General features: G+C 68.7%; 1 protein-coding gene across 16 annotated transcripts in view; it reads right to left on the reverse strand.

Annotated features, from left to right (window-relative positions):
- PLEC (plectin) overlaps positions 1-15,163 on the reverse strand; it is a 57,502-nt gene that overhangs the window by 12,466 nt on the left and 29,873 nt on the right. For 6 of the 16 annotated variants that reach the window (XM_060286890.1, XM_060286891.1, XM_060286889.1 and 3 more), the window contains 28 exons: positions 10,403-10,464; positions 10,088-10,102; positions 9,888-9,977; positions 9,564-9,599; positions 9,025-9,102; positions 8,850-8,942; positions 7,736-7,902; positions 7,005-7,120; positions 6,821-6,927; positions 6,627-6,746; positions 6,453-6,548; positions 6,112-6,239; positions 5,763-5,856; positions 5,131-5,285; positions 4,775-5,045; positions 4,622-4,699; positions 4,358-4,519; positions 4,099-4,203; positions 3,883-3,978; positions 3,534-3,659; positions 2,219-2,371; positions 1,979-2,133; positions 1,769-1,895; positions 1,499-1,682; positions 1,256-1,413; positions 940-1,118; positions 464-602; positions 7-363 (listed from right to left, as the gene is read on the reverse strand). In XM_060286890.1, the coding sequence (XP_060142873.1) occupies positions 7-363; positions 464-602; positions 940-1,118; positions 1,256-1,413; positions 1,499-1,682; positions 1,769-1,895; positions 1,979-2,133; positions 2,219-2,371; positions 3,534-3,659; positions 3,883-3,978; positions 4,099-4,203; positions 4,358-4,519; positions 4,622-4,699; positions 4,775-5,045; positions 5,131-5,285; positions 5,763-5,856; positions 6,112-6,239; positions 6,453-6,548; positions 6,627-6,746; positions 6,821-6,927; positions 7,005-7,120; positions 7,736-7,902; positions 8,850-8,942; positions 9,025-9,102; positions 9,564-9,599; positions 9,888-9,977; positions 10,088-10,102; positions 10,403-10,464 (3,647 nt within the window). Of the gene's footprint in view, positions 1-6; positions 364-463; positions 603-939; positions 1,119-1,255; positions 1,414-1,498; positions 1,683-1,768; positions 1,896-1,978; positions 2,134-2,218; positions 2,372-3,533; positions 3,660-3,882; positions 3,979-4,098; positions 4,204-4,357; positions 4,520-4,621; positions 4,700-4,774; positions 5,046-5,130; positions 5,286-5,762; positions 5,857-6,111; positions 6,240-6,452; positions 6,549-6,626; positions 6,747-6,820; positions 6,928-7,004; positions 7,121-7,735; positions 7,903-8,849; positions 8,943-9,024; positions 9,103-9,563; positions 9,600-9,887; positions 9,978-10,087; positions 10,103-10,402; positions 10,465-11,117; positions 11,273-13,998; positions 14,153-15,163 lie in introns of those variants that run through there. The other 10 variants (XM_070044003.1, XM_030875982.2, XM_030875977.2 and 7 more) reach the window with 5 other exon arrangements.

Here is a 15,163-nt window from a genome sequence, read left to right on the forward strand (position 1 = left end):
ACCTACCTTCTCCTGCCGCAGCTGCTCTCGCACGGCCTGGCTGTCGGCCAGTGGCATGGCCTGGATCTGCTCCTGCCTCTGCTTGGCGTCCTGCAGCCAGGCGCCCAGCGGGTCCGCGCTCTCGCGGTAGTAACGCAGCTGGCGGCCCAGCTGCTCGAGCTCGCGCTGCCGCACATCGGTCTGGGCCAGCACGGCCTGCCAGCGCTCCAGAAGCAGGGCGACCCGCTCACGCCAGCGCTCCACCTCCACGTCCCGCTCGCCGTGTCGCTGTTGCAGCCGCTCGCCCACCTCCTGCGCCCCCCGCAGCTCGTCCCGCAGGGCATCGAACACAGGCTGCTGCGCCTCCGCCTGGGCCCGAAGCTTCTGTTGGGTCAGAGAAAAGGGTGCCGTTTCAGCCCGAGGCCCTGCCGCTGGCCCCGGCGTCTCTGGGCCCTCACGGCAGGGTGCAGGCCTGTGGCGGTACCTTCAGCGCAGCCTTGGTGGCCTCGAGCTCTGGGAGGGTGGCGGGCACGGCCTGGGCCTCCTTGAGCTGCTGCTCGTGGGCCCTGAGCACCTCCTCGGCCCCCTGCGTGCTGCGGATCACCAGGCTGATGGTCTTGAGCCTGCGGGAGAGCAGGGCTCAGAGCGGGGCTGGGGTGCAGCCCACACACCTTCCACACCAGTGACCCTCCCGCGGGTGGGGGGCCCTAAGTTCTCCTCTAATAGCCCCTCAAGCCCTCTCACCCCACATCCAGTCATCAGGAAGCCCTGCCTGCAAGGCACACCAGGACTGAACCCCTCCGGCCACCTCTGCGACCCCCACCCTGGTCCACACCGGCCATCCCGTGGCCAGACCCCCCAGCGGACCCCACCTCGTTGGCACCGTTGCCCTGCCAGTCCATATACTCCCCAAGACGCCCCTTCGGTCACAGCCCCCCGGCCGCCGTCAGGTGCACTCACTTCTCCAGGTAAATGGCGGACAGGCTGCGGACCTGCTCCAACTTGCCCAGGGTCAGCTCCAGCTCTGAACGCAGAGTGGGGGCAGCGGGTGACGGCTCGGGCAGGGCCAGAACCTTCTCGGCCTCGGCAGAGAGCCGGGCAACCCCCTTGCCCAGCCCCTCCACCTCAGCCTGTGCTTTCTACGAGAGACGGAGCAGGAGGCGAGCTGAGCCCACACGCCCAGCACACAGCACGTGTGCAAGGCCGGGGTGGGGTGCAGCAGGGGGTAGGGTGCAGCACGGGGTGGGGGTGGGGTGGGGGGGTGGACGGGGCCTGCCTGCTGCTCGGTGATGCGCTGAGCGCACTCCCGCGCGGGCTCCTTGTCCAGCGGCAGCCGCAGGCGGTGCACGGTGCGCGTCTCGCAGGCCTCCAGCTGCAGCCGGATGTCCTTGAGCTCTGAGATGCAGCGCTGACAGAGGGACGACTCCTGCTCGCCTGCGGACATGTCCAGCTCACAGGCTGCCCCAGCCACGCCCTCCGCCGCCACCCCCCACCCCCCACCCCGGCGGCACCCGCCTACCCTGCTCCAGGCTCTGCAGCAGCTGCTGGTAGTGGCGGCTGCAGGAGCCGTACTCGCGCTCAGCCTGCAGCCGGTCCTCAGGCCCGAAGCCACCAGCGTCCTGGCTGTCCCGCAGGAAGGCCTGGTAGTGCAGCTCCAGGCTTCGCAGGGCCTGGCGCTGCTCCTCTGGTTTCAGCGTGCGGAACTGCAGACGGCACGAGGGCTGAGTACGGCCGCAGGAAGACCCCTGCCGCCCGGCACCACCCACAGTGCCCAGCGGGGCGGTCGTACCGTGACCAGGGACCAGGAGCGGATGAGCTGCATGTCGCGGCTGAGGCTCTGCCACGCCAGAAGGCTCTTCATTTCCGTGTGCAGCTGGTGCCACAACGCAACCAAGGCCTGGTGCTGGGCCTCCAGCCTGCCAGGTCAGGGGCACAGTCAGGGGTGTCCGGGGACCCGCCCGACACCACCCTCTCCAGCTGCATACCCAGGACCACGCACCTGGCGATGGCCTCCTGGGCCTCCTGGTTGGGCGGGGGCACAAGAAAGCACACGGAGGGCACGGTGGCCTCGCTGCCGGAGCTGCTGAGCACCTTCCAGTAGAATGGCTGCGCAGGGCCTACCATCTGGCACTCGTCACCCTTGTGCACGGTCACCTGAAGCAGTCAGAGCATCGCAGCGTGGCCCCACCCACACCCATGCCCACCCTGCCCGGCCCACCCTGCCCGGCCAAGCCCTCACCTCCACCTGCTTGTAGTCGCACACGGCCAGCAGCGGCACATGGCCCCGCACGGGGTGCGCTGGGTTGCGGGGCTTTAGCTGCACGATGGCCTTGGCCCGCTTGGCCAGGCCCGAGAGGTGCCCCCTGTACTCGTTTAGCTGTTCCTTCTCGTCCTGCAGAGGAGGGGCAGCTCAGAGACCATCACCCGGCGTCAGACACCGAGCACCCAGACGGGGGGTCTGTGAGGACCCACGTGCCCACCCCGGGAAATGCAGGAGCACCCCTGGACCCCCGCAACGCCCTGAGATCCCACGTCCTTCCAACTGCCCCCAGAATGCTGTGGGGCTCGGCACTCAGCCAGGACAGGAGCCCGGTCCCACCGACACTCCTTCCTTCCCAGTTAGGACCGAAGGGCTTCCCCAGCCCCCGTCACATGTGGCATCCTTCAGGGGAGGGCCCCACAGCGTCCTCTCCCCTCTGCCCTCCCCTGTCCTGCTGTGGAAGGTCGCCCACCTCCTCCCATCCAGCCACTCCGAGGGATGGAGGACCGTCCAAGGCTGCAGGTCAGGGTCCACGCGGAAGCTGCCTGCACCTCTCCCGCTCCCTCCTGGGCCGATGCTGCCACTGAGGGGGCCTCCTGGACCCCAGGCTTCGCTGACCCCCACTCCTGACCACAGGAGCTCCAGGCGGCAGGGCCTGCCAGCTTCCTCTCTCCTCCATCACTCCCTGCCCCAGGGCACCTGAGCAGCACACTCAGCTGCCTCTGTGTCCTCCTCAGCCCTCCCGACTGCGCCTGCCCCAGACTGTCAGGCCCGAGATGCTGACGGACCTGCCCGTCTCCTCAGCCCTCCCGACTGCGCCTGCCCCAGACTGTCAGGCCCGAGATGCTGATGGACCTGCCCGTGGTGACGTGGCTGGCAACAGAGCAGCTGACTCAGGCCTCTACTCCCTTCAGGGGCTGTGTGGGTGGGGGAGGCTCGTACCAGCTCTGGCCAGCCACCTGCCCCCAGGCCAGGACCCTGCCACTAAGCTCTCGGTTCACCCATACCCCCGCCCCACTGTGCTGACCTCCAGCCCCTATCGTGCCTCCTGACCCCTGCTGGCACCTCTAGTCACCACGCTCCGCCTCCAGAGGGACCTTCCCAGAGCATCGATGCAGCCCAGACACCGGGCCAGCCTCTCCCTGTGCCCCCCTGGCCCTGGACCCTGCCACCTCGATGCCTGCCGCCGCCTGTGCCCCTCCAGCCCCACAGGCCAAGAGGCCGGGCCTCAGCGTCTGTCTCTTGCCGGGCTGCACGGCCCTGGGCTCGGCGGGGGCCCGGGTGGTCGGCTCACCTGGGCGTCCTGCAGCAGGTCCTCGAGCCGAGTGACGGTGATAGAACGGTCACAGGTATACTTCCTGCGCAGCGTCTCCTGCAGTTTCCGCAGCTGCTCCTCAGCCTCCCGCACGTCCGAGAAGAACTGCGGCGGCAGAAATGGGTAACGCTAGGCCAACAGCCGAGAGCCCCCGGCCAAAGCTGCCCCAGCACGGGCCGGAGGGGCTGGGCCCAACAACCGGGGAGGATTCTGACGCGAGGTCCGTGGGGCAGTGCGCGGGGTCGATTATCCACGTCCGCACGGACACGGGGAGGGGCTCCTCGAGGTCACTGCAGCAGAGCCGGGGGTTGGGGAGCCCAGTTCTCACCTGGAAGTAGGCGGTGTTGTCCTTTAGGTGCGCCTCGATACAACAGCACAGCTGTAGCATCCAGCTCCACTGGGTCTGCAGGGCCGCCTGGAAGGACTGCAGCACAGCACGTGGCCCCGTCGGGCCCTGCCCCGCACAGAGGCCCGGGGGGATCCCCCCAGCCCTGCCCCACCACACCAGGGGGACCCGGGGGGGGTCCCCGCATCCCCACCCCACCTCCGCCGTGGGCCGGGCAGGGTGGTCTTCCCGAAGCAGGCGGTCGCCGGTGCCCTGGATCTCTTTGATTTTCTTTTCCTTCAGCTCTAGTTCGTGCATCAGGGCCTAACGTGGAGGCAAGGGCTCTCAGGGGTGGTGCCAGGGCCGCGTCGGGGTCCACCCATCTCCCGCCAAGCACCACCCGGGGTCTGGAGCCGGACCCGCACTGGGGAGGGCAGTCGTGGGAGGGGAGGGCCCGGAGGCTGGCCACCTGCCTCACCGAGTAGCCCTCCTTCTTGGCGGCCATGTTGGTGTTGCGGTCGCTCCAGTCGAAGCCCACCTCCTCCTCCTCCCTGTCACTCAGCCACATCAGCTCCTTGGTGGCGGCGGCCACAAAGCCATGCAGGCTCTCCAGGGACCGGAGGCGGGCCTTGGAGGAGCTCTGTGAGCAGGCAGGCGGGGAGTGTGTCAGCCCCGCGCCCCCCTCCCACCCCCCCGCCCCCTCCCACCCCCCCACCGCGGCTCCCAGCCGGCCGCCACTCACGAGCAGCCTGGTGTACTGCAGGTCCAGCCGACCCAGGCAGTCTCGGTAGGCGCCCCGGGTGGCCGGGGAGAGCTGGCCCTGTGGGAGGTGAGGAGGGGTGAGGCCTGCGGCGGCCAGGACCTGGCCCGCGCCCACCGCCCGGCCCCCACTCACCTCGTCAGTGCGCGCCCGCTCGATCTTGGTCCGGAACTCCTCGACCGACTGGTGCAGGCCTCGGTGGCTGCCCAGCTGCGCCTCCACGCTGGGTAGGTCCACGCCCCACTCAGCGCTGTCCAGCCGGCGCTGGTTCTCCTCCACCCAGGCCAGCAGGTCCTGCAGGTAGCGCAGGGTGGAGTCCTCGAGCTCGGGGTGCCTCGGCGTGCTCCGCAGACGCAGGTTGTACTCGGTGCGGACGGCCACCAGACGCTCATGCAGGCGGTACACCCTGTGGGCGGGGCAGGGGTCAGGAGGGGTCAGCGGAAGCGGGGTGCCCTCCTCAGGCCCTGGGGGTGGGCGGGGGCCTGGCCCACCTGCGGTACATCTGCTCGCCCTGCGGGTGCCGCCCATCCTTGAGAGTCTGCACGTCGTTGAACAGCGTCCGGATCATGCTATCCGCCTTGTCCAGGTCCCGCTCCAGCTCGCCCGCCCGCTGCGGGGCCTTGCCTGAGGCCAGCAGCCGGACATCCTGCAAGGTGGTCGCCCTGACTCACAGCCTGGACACCCCGCCGCCCGCCTGCCTGCATGGGGCTCCCCCGCTGCCTCCAGGCCCACCTCCATCCTTTCCCTTTCCTCCCCGTCCACCACGGCACATTCTTCTGATGTTTCTGGCGAAACCCGCAGCCCCCACCTCTCTGGGGGACCCAGGACCGGGTCCAAAGGCCTCCACTAGGGCCCAGAAGCCGGACGGTTCGTGGTCTTGTCCTCCAGCTCCCACCCCTGGAAAGTTCTCCCCAAGAGAGCCCCTGTCCAGGCCCACACAGTCCTGCCTCTCTGGGCCCCACGGGTCTGGGCAGCAGCTCAGGGCGGGCCTGGTGCCCAGGAGCCAACTCTGCCCGAAGCTAGCGGTCAGAGTCTGCTCCACACCCAGAGGGAGGAGCGCTCAGGGCCCGCCTCCCTCCCCCAAGCCTCCCCGCCCAGGCCCACCCTCGTGCCCGCCCCTCACCGACTGCAGCAGGGCGTCGGCCTGGTTCAGCTGCTCTTCACACAACCCGGCCTCCATCTGCAGTTTGCTCACGACACGCTGAAGACGCTCTAGTCTGCGGCCCAGAGCAGCCACGGGACCCCCAGTGAGTGGCGTTGGCCACCAGGCTCCCCGCCGCAGAGCGCAGCTCCCCTCCTGCTCCCGGCCTGCCCACCAGCCTGCCTGCGGCCCACAGCTCAGTGTGGGTTTCTCAGCCTCGGGGAGGGGGCATTTCCTCCCCAGGCAGTGACTCACCCTCCGGGTGGCTTCCCTGCCACCGCAGGGCCCCACCCGCCGCCCAGCTGCCCCGTCAACCCCAGCGCCCGCCCACCTCTCAAACTCGCTGCGGAGCTGCTTCTCCCGCTCCAGGATGGCCACGTGCAGCTTGCCCCACTCCTTCTCCACGTCCAGCGGGTGGTAGCCGGGGGGCATCTTGAGCTGGCCTGCTTGCACCGCCCCCTGTGGGCAGGGGCCTAGCTCAGGCCTGGGCCAGCAGAGGCTTGGGGGTCACCCGGGCCCCCGGCCCACCCGACCTGAAACAGCCCTGGTCCCAGCTCTGTGGTAAGGCCGGGCCAAGCCTGCTGGAGGGGACCCCACAGGCCCCGGGCTCCCGGGCAGCTTCACTCACCTCCAGAATGCCCCCCGCTCCCCTCCCTCCAGGACCCCCCTCACCTCCAAGGACTGGTAGATGCCCTTGCACCGGTTCTTGTCCGCCTCCTTGGCTGGAAGCTCCGTCTCCTTAAACTTCAAGAACTGGCACCACAGGATCTGGGGACAAGAGGTGTCAGCAGCCAAACCTGGGGCTCCACAGTGGGCACAGGACCCCGGCTAAGCAGAGAAACCCACCTCGATTTCTTCAAAGCTGGAGGGGAAGCGGCGCTCCTCGAAGCCAGCCGTGTGTGCCCGGATCCACTGCAGCACCAGCAGCACCAGCTCGCGGTACTCCTGCCAGCGCAGCTGCAGCTCCTGGGGAGGGGGCGACGGGCCGTCAGGGGCCCGCCTATCCCCTGCCCGCCCCGGGCCTGCCGGCCGGCACTCACATTAGCCTTCACCCCGTCCTGCACGTCGGGCACCCGGGGCATGGCATCGTACAAGGATGAGACGTAGGTGATGATGGACTTCTCGTCGGGCTGAGGGACGTCCACATCTGCGGGGGAGGAGGGTCAGAGGGGCCTCAGCGAGCGGCAGGGGAGGAGAGAGTGAGGCGGGGGCCGCGGCACGTACCCTCAGGGTCCAGGAGCCTTGTCACCCCCAGGTCCCGCTCTGCCACGGAGAAGGCCTGGTCCAGGTTCTCCAGGTTGGTCTGACGATACACCTTGTTCATGTCGATGAGCGTAGGCCTGTGGGCAAAGGGGCGGGTGGGGCAGGCAGGCGGGAACACAGGGGCAGCGAGGCCCACCGGGCAGGTCAGCGCACAGACATGCCCTCCTCAGGCCCCCAGAGACACAGAACCCCCAGCACACGCTCATCCTGAAAAACACCCCCACCCCACTAGCGTCCAGTCCCACCCACCCAGGTAGCCCGCCTGCAGGTGCTGCACACATTGGGCCCTGGCCCCAGGAGCTCAAGGGGCCTACAGTGGGCACAGGCACAGGGTGGGGTGCCGGTCGGCCTGGGCCCCCCGCAGGGCCGACCCCACACAGGCCCCTTCTGGGGTGTCCACGTGGGGCCAGCGCTCATGGCTCTGAAAACCAGCAGGCTGCTGTCCTCTGGCCTCGAAGCCGGCACGGCCTCAGGAAGGTCCCAGGAGGAGGCGGGAAGGGCGTGCGTAAGGCTGGGCCTACTCGCCTGCACCCTCCCAGGGAGGCGGGCTGGCGCTGGTGCCTGTCCCTGTGGGCGGCAGGTCCCCGTGGGCGGCAGACGCCTCCTCGCCCCCACTCGTTTGAAGTTGCCCAGCTGAGGGGCTGCAGGGATGCCCCCGACCCACAGTGCCCTCCCTGCCCCGGGCCGCGTACTTGTGCCGATGGATAATGGCGTTGAAGAGGCGGCCATCTCGCCAGCTGGAGGTGAAGTTGTCACAGCGCAGGCCCTGGAAGCCCTCTATCATGCGCTGGGACCACAGCAGCAGCTTCTCCTTGGCTGTCATGTCCTCCGACTGCCCGCTCACCTGGATGTCCGAGATCTGCCCCACACAGCGGGCAGGAGACGGGAGCTCAGCCACGGCCACCGACCTGCCCGGCGCCCGGTCAGGGTGCACGGGAGCTGCCAGGCCAGCTGAGGCAGGCTGGGGCCGCAGGGACCCGCCACACCTCAGTGTCACAAGCCGAGGCCACTCTAGGCAGCAGCTGCCACGGAATGGCAGGACCCCAGCCCCTGCCGTCGCCACATGGTGGGTGCCCTGGGCTCCCACCTCCTGGGGCGCACCCCGCACCCCGCAAGGCAGGCATGGATCAGAGTTGGTGGATGGTGGGCGCATGGAGCTCACCCAGAAGTCCCAGGCCAAGAAAAGGCTGTCACGAGGGGCAGGGGGCGGGGCAGGGGGCGGGGCAGGGCCTCTCTGGCTGCAGGCCAGGGTTATGTCCCGGGGACTGAGCATGCGCGGCCACTGCAATGCCTGGGCCCTGCACTCGTCCAATCCTTCAGGCCTGAGTCTGCCAGCCTGTCTGCTCCCCCGCCTGCCTGGCCCTAGTTATCTGTCTGTCGGCCTGCCCGCCTGTGTGACTCAGCTGCTGTGCCAGACAGGCTCTGCCTGCCCAGCTCTCAGATTTGCGGCTTCCTGTGCGGGCCGGGCAGGCAGTGGGTGAGTCAGCCCGTGCAGTGGGGTGCTTCTCTAGAACCTTCCCTGGGGCAGGAGGCCACACCAAGAGTAGAGAATGCATTCCTCTGCAGGGAGGCTCTGCGGGCCCTGCCCAGTCAGGGCCAGAAGGCACGGGATAGGCAGGCCTTGGAGAGAGGCCTGGGCCTTGAGGCCACGGAGCTAGCACAGGGCAGCGGCACGGGCTGGCGGGAAGGCTCCAAGTGCCAGGATGCTGAGGGCCCCAGCTCCCAGGCCGCACGCCTAGCCGGGTGCCAGGCCAGCCCCGCTGGAGACTCCGGGGGTGGCAGAGAGTCAGCGGGCGGCCATGCTACCTGGAAGTGCAGGATGATGGTCCAGATCAGGCCGAGGGTCAGCTTGGGGTTGCCGTCGGCAATGTCATCGTTCCTGATGTTCACCAGCTTCACCTGCGAGCAAGCTGCCCTCAGTCGTGCCCCCGAGCGGGCCGGAGAAGGGGGCTGGGGCCCACGGCCAGGTGGGCGGCATTACCTGGCGGTGTCGGAGGTAGTCCAGGGCGATCTGCACGTTCTGCAGCTTGTGGAAGCGCATCCTGCCCTTCTCCCGCGGCTGGGAGGGGAAGCAGGGCCGGTCAGCGGCCCCAGAGCCCGGTCACAGCCCGTCCTGTGGCTGCGGCGTCTGCCCGCCCTCAGAACCCCCAAGGCATCTATCGTGAGGGTCTTCCCCAGCGGGGCAGCAGCCCTTCCCTGACCCGGGTCCACCCGCCCCAGCTGGGAAGGGGGGGCCGCTGGCCCAGGGGCCAGGCCCAGCAGAGACCAGGCTGCGGGAAGGAAGGAGGGGGAGGGGAGGAGACAATAGCCAGGAAGCCACGGGGGGAGGGCGGTGGCTTTGGGGGAGGGGTCCTCCTGCCGGGTGGTGGCAGCCCCGGCCCAGGCAGTGCGGCAGGCACGATGGCAGGCAGCTGGATGCAGGGCCGTTTGCCAGCCCAAGTGCCATCGGCCCTGGGTGAGCTGGGCTCCTGGTCTCAGGGAGCCCACGTGCCGCCGTGGCCAGCGGGCACAACCACTCACCAGGCGCGAGCTCCTGATTACGTCCCGCTCTCTTGGCTGCCCGGCCAGAGCAGGGCAAAGGGTAAAGGGCAGAGATCAAAGTTCAGAGTCCAAGCAGCAGAGAAACCAAAGCAGAGCAGAGCGTGAGGTTACGGTGTCAAGGCTCCAGCACGGAGGGCAGCAGGGCTGTGCGCCGCGGGCCGCTCCCGGGCCAGGCCCGACACTCCGGACCAGGAGGCGCAGTGGGGGGCGAGGCCAGGCTGGACACGGAGAGGGCACGGGGAAAGACCCCAGGAGGGAACGCAGGCGGGGCCTCGGAGGGGGCGGGTGGTTGGGCGCACGTACCAGGCTGTCCCCTGAGAGCACCTCCAGGAGGGAGATGAGGTTGTGGCCATCACGGAGGTCTTCATACAGGTCACTGATGTGCCTCTGTGCCTGCAGGGACAGAGGACTGGGCTGGCCGCAGGTCCCCAGAACCACCAACAGGCCCAGAGGGCATGAGGCAGGGGCCCACAGAAGACACCCACCCCCGAGGAGGCACCTACCTGTGCCCTCCAGTGCTACACAGAGAGACCAGGAGAGACGGAGAGGAGGAGGAGGGGGACAGAGACAGGAGGCAGGAGCGAGCGAGGGGAGGAAGCAGACAGAAAAGGACAGGTTTCAGAGGTGGGAGGTGAGTTCCCAGGGCAGAGAGGGATGGCCCCGAGCGGCTGGGTGGCAGGAGGCGTGCGGGCCCTTGTTCGGGCTGGAGGGCCAGGGGCACGCTCCTTCACCCCCACCCGCAGTCTCCTCAGCCCCTGCGACACGCGCACGCAACGCGGGCGCTTCTGCACACACCCACGTGTGCGCATGCCACCAACCTTGATGAGGTGCTTGTTGACCCACTTGGTGAACGTTTTCTTCTGCACACGGTCCCGCTCATCTGGGAGAGACAGGGCCAGGTTACCTGGGGCCTGGGAGGAGCCCTGCGAGCCCCCAGGAGGCGACCACCACGCAGATAACAGCGGCTGGCGCCTGAAGGGGGCCTCAGCCTCACAAGGCAACCCAGCCTCCCTGCCCCTGCCCGACGCCGCCCTCCTGAGCCCTGGACAGGTGGGGAGGGGCCAGGCACGGTGCCCACCGCTGGGTCTCCTCACTGTCTCCCCCTGGAGCTGGGAGGGTCTGGAGCCACGGCACACAGGTCCCGGCCTGCCCCTCCCCCCACAGGCTGCCCCCCAGGGCCCTGGGCTGGGCAGGGATGCGGCGAGGGTGAAGCTCTCCTCCCCACGGGGCAGTGGGCCTTTCCCGGCACACAGAGAGCTGTCCCCCCACACACTGCCCGACACCCGAGGCCCACAGGCCACTGCCGGCCTCTCTGTGCTGGGCACGGGTGGCTGGCCCCCCGACCCCGGCAGCTCTGCACCTGGGCCAGGACACAGCACGCTCCCCGTGGCGCCAGCCACCTGCCTCAGTCTGTCCCCCAAATTCAGACCCTCAGAGTCTGGGCCCCACCCCACCCAGTGCCACGTTTCCCACGGCAGGAACTGGGCCCTTCCTGCCCCACGCCTGCCCTGCCGAGCGAGGAGTGCCCGCTACCTTTCTTGCCCTCTGAAGCCCTGAGCACAGCCAGGTAGAGGTTGTCCTCCGAGCTGGTTCTCTTGTGACCCAGGCCCTTGGGCTCGGGCACTTGGAGCCAGTTCTGAGACATGATGCCGCGCCCACCCCTTCGGTGCTCGGTCCCTCAGTCCCCAGGTGCTGTGCTCTGGTGTGCGGCACACAGCGGCCGAAGGTGCTCGCTCAGTGGCTCAGCTCAGCTCAGCTCAGAGCCCAGTCGGTGGGGCCACGCCCGGCCCGCAGTACTCCCCAACTGCTGTCCCCGCCCCTGGAGCCCCACCCCACCCTGCACAACCCCCAGAGAGGGAGTGTCCCTGCGGGAAGGAGGAAGATGACCCCTCCCCCATGGCCACACCCACAGCCCGACAGAAACAGGAAACCCAGGGGTTTCCTCACCCACCCAGCCCGCTGCAGCCCCTGGCGGGACCCGGGGGTACAAGGGGACCTGGCACCTCGCCGGAATCACAGGGAACCACACGCCTTCCTCATGGCCACTCCGAAGGAGGGTCCCCCCACAGGGAGGGTACCTGAGTGCCGCTGGGCCCAGGGAGCCCACGGGTCACACCTCTTGGGCAAGCACCGGCTCAGAGCTGCCGAGCCCAGGGCTACCCCTGTGCCTGCCCACACTACCTGCTGGAGGGGCTCTAAGGAGGGACCCCCAAGCTGAGTGACACCTGGCTTGGGGGGGGCAAGCGCCCATCCTTTCCTTGCAGCCCCCCTAAATCATCCCTTCTCATAGACCTACATGCTCTCTGTGGGGTGGGAGCCAGGCTCCACTGTGCCCCTGGCTTCAGGGCCACTATGGTCCAGTGCCAGGCGGGCCCTCCCCGAGCTGCCCACCAGGCACGTCCTGGAGCAGTGCCCCATACGAAGGCAGAGCACACAGCAGGGCGGGAGGGGGCACATAGCCAAGCGCTGACTCACCCAGCAGGACTGCCCAGCCCTGAGCCGCAGGAACTCTGCCCCACGGTTGGGAGGGGAGGTCTGGGGCCAGAGGGGAGCACGGGGCGGGGGGGGGGGGCAGCAGCCAGTGAGTCAGGGATGGGGAGGCCCCCCTCCCCCGCACGGTGACTCACAGGAAAGGAAGCCGCACCTGGGGGCAGTGGGGGCAGGACGGGTGGGGCGCACAGATAACAGCTATTTGGGCTGTGAAGGTGGGAGGACAAAGGGCACCGGGGTGCCGCCTGGCCTGCTCCCTCTGGTCTCGCACACAGCTTCCCCTGGAAGCGTGGGGACTGCCCAGGCTGCCCGACCACCGCAGGAAAGAATGCACCGCCCCATCACAGAATTTTCCAGTCAGATGTGATGTGATGCAGCCGTCAGCGCTGCCCCCCCATGCCCACAGCACCTCCGGCCTCTGGCCTCTGCTCCAGGGAAACCTCACCCCACCCCATCCCCGCTTGCCCTTCTGTAGCCACAGGAGGGCGCCCAAACCCCACGGGGTAGGGGGTGCCCCAGCCAGGTGGAGCTGCTTACACCCCACCCCTGGCCCTAGGGGCTCTGCCGAATGCCACATCCCTCCCGACCTCGGAGAGGCCCCTCAGGCCCCAAGCCCAGACTCTGCATCTGCTCTACACACCCCGCAGCCTCTGTGCAGGGCCTGGAGAGGCCCCACGGACATCAGCTCTTCACCCTCCAGAGGCGCTCCAGAGTCCCAAATCTGACCCCACGCTGGCCAGCACTCCCAGGACAGGGTCACCAAGAAGGTCTAACACCCACTGCCCCTCCCCGGGTTTGGATCCTGCAGAAACGCAGCCGCTCATCCCAGCAGAAGTTCAAAAAGCCTGTACCGAGCGCCTGCTGTATGCAGGCTCGGGGCTAGTCCAGCTGTAACAGGGAGGTGAGGTCTCTGCCTGCAGGGGTAGGGGTGTCATTCTGGGGAGGGGCACACACACGAGGCCCCTGAGAATGAGCCAGGAGCTGGAGCAGGGAATCCAGGACAAGTAAGACCCACTGGACTTGGTGAGCCCCCAGCCCAGGCCCCAGCCCCAGCTCCTTCTCCAGATTTCTCTCTGCCACCGAGGGGCCTCCAAGGATGCTGTCTCACCGTCTGGGATGGGGTTCCACCTCCTCCTCCCAAGCCTGGCTCCAGCGCCCGGCCCCCCTGGACGCCCTCTTGCCTCTGAGCTCCCCCTAGGGTCTCAGAGCTCGTCCTCTCCCCCCTCCACAGCCCCTCCCTCCAGCCCTGCCTACTAGCCCCTCGCTCCTAGCTGTAGATGCTCCCTCCCCTGTCCATCCTATTCGGGCCCTCAAACCCAGAGACAACCCCTCCCAGGCCGGCCCTGCCCCGCCTGACTCCCCACAGGCCAGGCTGCAGCACATCTCAGCCGGCCCTCCCCAGGACATTCCCCAGCACTGGTGCGCCTGCACATCTGCCTGACCCCTGTCCTGTCCACCAGCCCAGCATCCCCTAGAGCTGCCCATGCCCTCTGAAGAATATCGATGCCCCCTCCTACAGATATGGAAACTAAGGCTGGAAGCCTGCCACGATTAGTGGAGCCGCTCCTGGGACAGGAAGCTTGCAGACGGAGAAGGGTACCTCGGCCCAGGAGAGGCGGGAGGCCGAGGGCCTGCAGCCCCGCCCCCAGCTCCTCCCTCTCCCCTCACGCGGCCGACTGCCAACTGCCTGGTGCCCAGAAGCCGAGGCCCAGGCCCAAGCCGCCCCGCCCACCTCCCCCTCCCCCTTCTCCAGAGGGAACAAAGGGGCAGAGGGGACCTCACTCCGCCTTCCTCCCCAGGTGTTTCCGGAACCGAGCCTGCGGGTGGGGCTGCACTTGGGCGGGGCAGCACCCGGCGGAGATGACAAGGAGACAGAGGCAGGTGACCCCCCCTGCACCACCACCCTCCAGCCGCATGCACCCACCTACGCAGCACAGCTGCCCGTAGAGGTAGCCCCTGCGGGCCTGCTCGCAGCCCCCATCCAGCCAGCACGGCCGTTCCAGCACAACCTCCTTCTGCGTGGCAAGAGCGACTCCCGCCCCCGGTGTGCCGGGCGCAGCCATGAGCTTGGGCGCCCTGGGGACAGCACACAGGACAGTGCAGCGTCTGCTTCCCAGCCCACCCGTGAGGCCGGGGCCGCCAGCTCTTCTCTCCACACCCTCCCCAGCCTCGGTGGCGGGCCAGACGCCGAGAACCTGCCCCCGGCGGGCGCCCCGCCCAATGTGAGCCTGGAAGCCGCGCCCCTATGTGGAGGGAGAGGACCCGGCTACCCGGCTAGGCCTGGAGGACTGGGGGCAGGGGGAGGCTGCCCTCGAAGACAAAGAGGCCTGGGAACTCCCTAAGATAACCGCTCCCGTGGACGACGCTCCCTGCAGGATTCGAGGGAGAGGCTGGGGGCAGTGCAGGGAGCAGGGGCTGAGACAGCCGGGAACAGAGCAGGAGGGGCACCAAGGGCAGCAGGGACGGGGAGCAGGCTAGGACAGCGGCCGAAGGGGAGCCCCTTCCCCACGTGGGGACAGGGCACAGCAGCAGGCTGAGGGAGGGAGGGCCAACCCGCAGCAAAGAAGTCCTGGCCCGAGCGCTTTTATTGACCGTCCCTGCAGCTGAGTCACCAGCTGCTCCCCAGCCCCCAAAAGCCACGCCTAGAAGGCCCATCCGGACTCAGACCTAGGGCCCAGCGGGCCCAGCATCCCTGTCAGGGGCCAGCTCTGGCCACCCCCACTGAGGGCAAGCCTCCACACTCCAGGCTATGCCCAGTGCGGACCGGCAGGTCCCCAGTGAGGCAGTCCCTCTGGCCAGAACCCCAGTCCCCATGCCCCCGCCCCCCAGCTCATTCGCTTGAGTGGAAGCCCCACCCTCCTGGGCTGCACGCCGCTGCTGCCAAGGGCTACAGCCCAGAGCGGGTGACCTGGAGCAGGGGGCGGGCAGAGCACAGCCAGGCTGCCGGTCCCAGGCGTTCCTAGGCCCTGGCCCTGCCTCACCTCTGCGCAGGGGCGGGGAGGCTCCGCCCACGCCCATCCCCACCTCAGTCCTGGGCAGGAGCTCTCCCAAGACCTGCCCCAGGACACCCGGCCTGTACCTGCCAGCTG

This window comes from Globicephala melas, chromosome 17, assembly GCF_963455315.2.
Source record: "Globicephala melas chromosome 17, mGloMel1.2, whole genome shotgun sequence".
NCBI lineage: Eukaryota > Metazoa > Chordata > Mammalia > Artiodactyla > Delphinidae > Globicephala > Globicephala melas.